The sequence below is a fragment of the Phacochoerus africanus genome, unplaced genomic scaffold, assembly GCF_016906955.1.
Source record: "Phacochoerus africanus isolate WHEZ1 unplaced genomic scaffold, ROS_Pafr_v1 Scaffold_56, whole genome shotgun sequence".
NCBI classification, from domain to species: Eukaryota; Metazoa; Chordata; class Mammalia; order Artiodactyla; family Suidae; genus Phacochoerus; species Phacochoerus africanus.
The window spans coordinates 36,070-40,571 of NW_025927428.1; the positions used below are offsets into that span (position 1 = coordinate 36,070).

The window sequence follows — 4,502 nt, forward strand, 5'->3', positions numbered from 1 at the left end:
GCGGCTCGGATCCCTGCGTTGCTGTGGCTCTGGCGTAGGCCGGTGGCTACAGCTCCGATTCGACCCCTAGCCTGGGAACCTCCATATGCCGTGGGAGCGGCCCAATAAATAGCAAAAAGACAAAAAAAAAAAAAAAAGACCCAGTTCACTGTTGTTAATAGATGCAAACTATTGCATTTGGTCTGGATAAGCAATGAGATCTTGCTGTGTGGCACAGGGAACTATATCTAGTCACTTATGATGGAACAGGATGGAGGATAATGTGACAAAAGGAATGTATATATGTGTGTGTGTGTGTGTGTGTGTGTGTGTGTGTGTGTGGACCTGGTCACTTTGCTGTACAGTGACAGAACACTGTACACCAACTATGATGGAAAAAATAAAAAGCATTAAAAAGAAACCCAGTTCAAAATAACTCATATTTTATGGAACAGAAGGGCCCAAACAAAGGACCAGAGAGGGAAACGTGGGAAAGGCCATGGGGTGAACGTGGAGAAAGTGCGTGCGTGGCGGGGCCTCCATGAGCCTTGGAGATGAGGCCGTTAATGACTCAGCTGGACAGGAGGAGCTGCTCAGAGTTGAAGCTGAAGAGAAAGGGAGACACCCAGCATCCTGGAGGTGTCAGGGTGCAGGGCGGGAGCACAAAGCCTGGACCAAGAGTGGGACATGCAGGGGGTGGCAGAGGCCCCCGGGTCTCCCAGGGCACAGAGGCTGGACCTCGGCTTCCTTGTCATCGTAGCCAGGACCCGCGAGGGCTGGTTTGTACCCAGGACCCACGAGGGATTCTGTCTGCCGTGGGAGACCAGTCAGGAAAGGAGACGTGTTCATGGACCCCATAAAGGTGGCCCAGGAGGAGAGCATGTGACACTGTCTGGAACCATTAGCACACACAAGTGCCAGCAGAGGCCAAAGCCGAGCTGGTGATGGTCACAGTGGGGACGTTTTTATACTTTGACTTATTTTTATTTGTCCTATATTAAATGTTTTATTCATATTTTTACATCTTAGTATATTCATATTATTTATCATATACATTGATGGGCTACATAATATATTTATTCATTTATTTTTATCATTATTATTAATTTTTTGTCTTTTTGCCATTTCTTGGGCCGCTCTCGCGGCATATGGAGGTTCCCAGGCTAGGGATCGAACTGGAGCTATAGTCGCATCCTAAGCCACAGCCAGAGCAATGCGGGATCCGAGCTGCGTCTACAGCCTACACCACAGCTCACGGCAATGCCGGATCCTTAACCCACTGAGCAAGGGCATGGATCGAACCCGCAACCTCATGGATCCTAGTCGGATTCGTTAACCACTGAGCCACGACGGGAACTCCTACATAATATATTTATATTTTATTCTATTTTATTTTATTTGTTATAATAGATTTGATTTGATTTGTTTTTGTTTATATTTATCTGAGACTTCAGAAAATTGAATGCCTCTTAGCAGGTAGACTCATTCTGACCTGTCGGTGAGTGAAGTAAAATTTATACACACTGTCAGTTATTTGAAATTATTAAAAGTTTCAATACTAAGACTCGGACAGGGTATTGTTTGGTCCCCCGTTCCCATCTGCCTGTGTCACTGTGAAGAGCACAGTGAGAAGCCAGTTGAGACAGTCCCAGTCAGCCTCATCCTCGGGCTGCAGCCCAGAGATGAGCAGAAGCCCCACATTGGCCAAGGCATCTTTGTCCCCAGAGAAGCAGCTAGGGACCCCCGAGCCCTGGTCCTTACTAGAGGCAAAGTGGAACCTCAGGAGGTACCAGGGAGGGCTCCCAGGCTTCCGCTGGTACCAGGATATGTGGTAGCTGCCAACACTGGAGCCACTGCTCAGGGTGCAGGGAGCCTGGCTGATGGTCCAGGAGAGGCAGAGAGGGAGGGCGGCTGCGTCAGCACAGCCTGGGAGAGGGCCCCTGCAGACACAGACACAAGGGGGACACGGGGCAGGAGCTGCACCAGAGACAGCAAGACTCTGAGCCCCAGGGGCTGATGCAGGCTGGGCACTGGCCCCTGGGCCCCCAGGCCTGTCCCTACCTGTGCAGTGACAGAGGCGCACGAGCAGCAGAGGAGTCCAGGCCATGGAGCTCCCAGCCTCTGGTGCCCACAGAGGGGCTGGGCTGCCCACGTCTCTTTTTCTCGCCCAGCCTCTGCCAGGGAGGGGCTTCCCATGCCAGTGGGGGTCCAGCCAGGGACCTCCCCGGTCTCCCTGGTCCCTGGTGCTGGGGCTCAGCTCCCAGCCCGGCCTCGGGGGCTGCAGGGGACCCTTCCCATTGGGAGCCCCTGGGAGGAAGCACCTGCTGACAGCAGGCAGGTCCCTGCTCGGGGGACTCTGCCAGCCAGAGAGGACCCACCAGGGAGCACAGGCCTCGCCCCAGGCCCGGCTCCTGGGAGGGAAGGTCCTCCCTGGGCAGCTGTGCAGGGGCCCAGGAGGCAGGTCCACAGCACCTCCTAGGGGAACTTGTGGAAAATGAAAAAGTAACCAATCTAAGAACTTCTAGAAAAATAGAGATAAAATGCTTAGTTTTCTAACAAGATGCAGCATTGGCGCCATTATAGAAATATGTGAACAGTTTGATTATCTTAGAAAAGAAAAGAAAATTTTCTTATGGAATTCCTCCATAGAAAGATGTGTATATACATTTTCACTGCAGCATGTAATAATACCTCAAAGAACACATGGTCCCATAGCCTTGCTTGTGGTTTTCTGTTTCTATAAAACATTGAAAGAGTTTAAAAAATATCCTAGTTCTGGAGTCCCCAGTGTGGCTCTGCAGTAACGTACCCACCTAGTATCCATGAGGACACGGGTTCTATTCCTGGCCTTGCTCCGTGGGTTAAACATCTGGCGATGCCATGAAGCTGTGGTGTAGGTCTCCCAGATGTGGCTTGGGATCCCGTGTTGCAGTGACTGTGGCGGGCAGCTGCAGCCTCTAATTCGACCCCTAGCCAGGGAACTTCCACATCGGATGGATGTGGCCCTAAAAGAATGAAAAGCTGATACAATAAAAAGTCCTAGTACTTTGAAAAAGCACTTTAAGGTCTTACAATGAACCTGGTAAATAAAATTCATTTATGGAATATTACAAGCCACTATCATTGAATATCTATAAAAATAGTCTAAACAAAATTTTAACATATTCCAATACGAGATGAATTACTGGCACTGTTACCAAAAGTCATTTATTCTGATATACAGGTTTTAGTTGATATTAAGTAAATGAAAATGATAAATTTAGCACCACAAATAACAAAGCCTCCTAAGAACAGACACAGCCGGTCGCGTGGGGTAATGGGCTAATGCTCACGTTCCCACCCCTAACTGCACAGGTTACACGGGGGCCCCTGCCCACAGGCTGGGCTGGTCCTCTGGGCAGACTCTCCCAGGAGCCCTGCTCCTCCTTGGGGCTCATTCTGATTCCCCGCCTTCTACCAGCCCCTCCCTGACCCAGACTAGGCCAAGAGTCCACAGGGGACAGGGAGGGGGGAACCCAGATCTGAGCCACGGGGGTGAGGGAGCCTGGCCAGGAGCTCCCGGGTGACCAGGCCTCAGGCAGGAGGGTCCACCTCAGTGAGGACAGTGTGCCCAGCTCCCTGCACCCTGGGGGCTCCCAGCCCCTGTCTGGCCCAGCACCCACTCTCAGGACTCTGCGGGCACCCCCTGCTGCCCACGGGCCCCCTCCTCCAGCCCCTGCCTTCTGTGGCCCCACAGCTGAAACAGAACAACCCCCAGTCTGTCCTACCCCTCTTCAATCTCTGAGGGAGGGCAGAGCCCTTCATGCAAATGACACGACAGCCCCACGCTCACCCCCCTGGGCTCTCTGACCCCTCAGTGGGCCCTGGGTCAGGTCCCTCTGCCTGAGGGTGGCCTGGGGGTGGGCAGGGGCATGGCCAGGTGGGCCCAGAGGGGGGAGCTCCCAGATGGGATCCCTGAACAAAGGGCACCAGGCAGTTCCTGTTGGCTGGTCCCAGCTCTCATCCCCCTGAGACCCAGGTGATCTGACCCCGAGCGCCCCCTGGTGTCCAGGCCCAGACACGGCATGTGACCTGTTGCCAAGAGCCCCTCAGGGACAGCTCCTGCCCCCTGCTCTGAGCACTGTCCCTTGCTTTAGGGCCAGGCCAGGCACCCGTTCTGTGTCCCCCGTTCCCTCAGGGCCCTCTGTGTGAGTGTGTCCAGGGCGCCCTTAGCTGCTCAGGGGTCAGGATTGAGTTGTGCCTGGGCACAAATTCCTCTGAGCTCAGGATTAAGTCAGAGCAGTGACAACTTTCTGTGCAGGACACTGGGTCCCTTCCTCTATGTGGCTCCTCCCGGGAGGCCAGAGCCCTCCTTCCGTGTGGCCCTCAGCTCTGAGGAGAAGGGGGCTCTTCTCTGTAGAGACGTGAGGCTGTGGGTGTTCCTGAAAGGTCCTGCTGAGGAATCTTTGTGGTATTTCACTATTTCCCCCCTCTTGGCACAATGCTGTCACACATGTAGGTTTTTTTGTTTTCAGCCTCCCCCG

At 53.2% G+C, this 4,502-nt stretch overlaps 1 gene segment (V, D, J or C); it reads right to left on the minus strand.

The window, feature by feature from the left end:
- Positions 1–1,537: 1,537 nt before the first annotated feature.
- On the minus strand, positions 1,538–2,086 carry LOC125119323 (immunoglobulin lambda variable 5-45-like). The segment is given in 2 exon segments: positions 1,538–1,905; positions 2,041–2,086. Coding segments are annotated over 2 exon segments (414 nt in total).
- Positions 2,087–4,502: the final 2,416 nt, after the last annotated feature.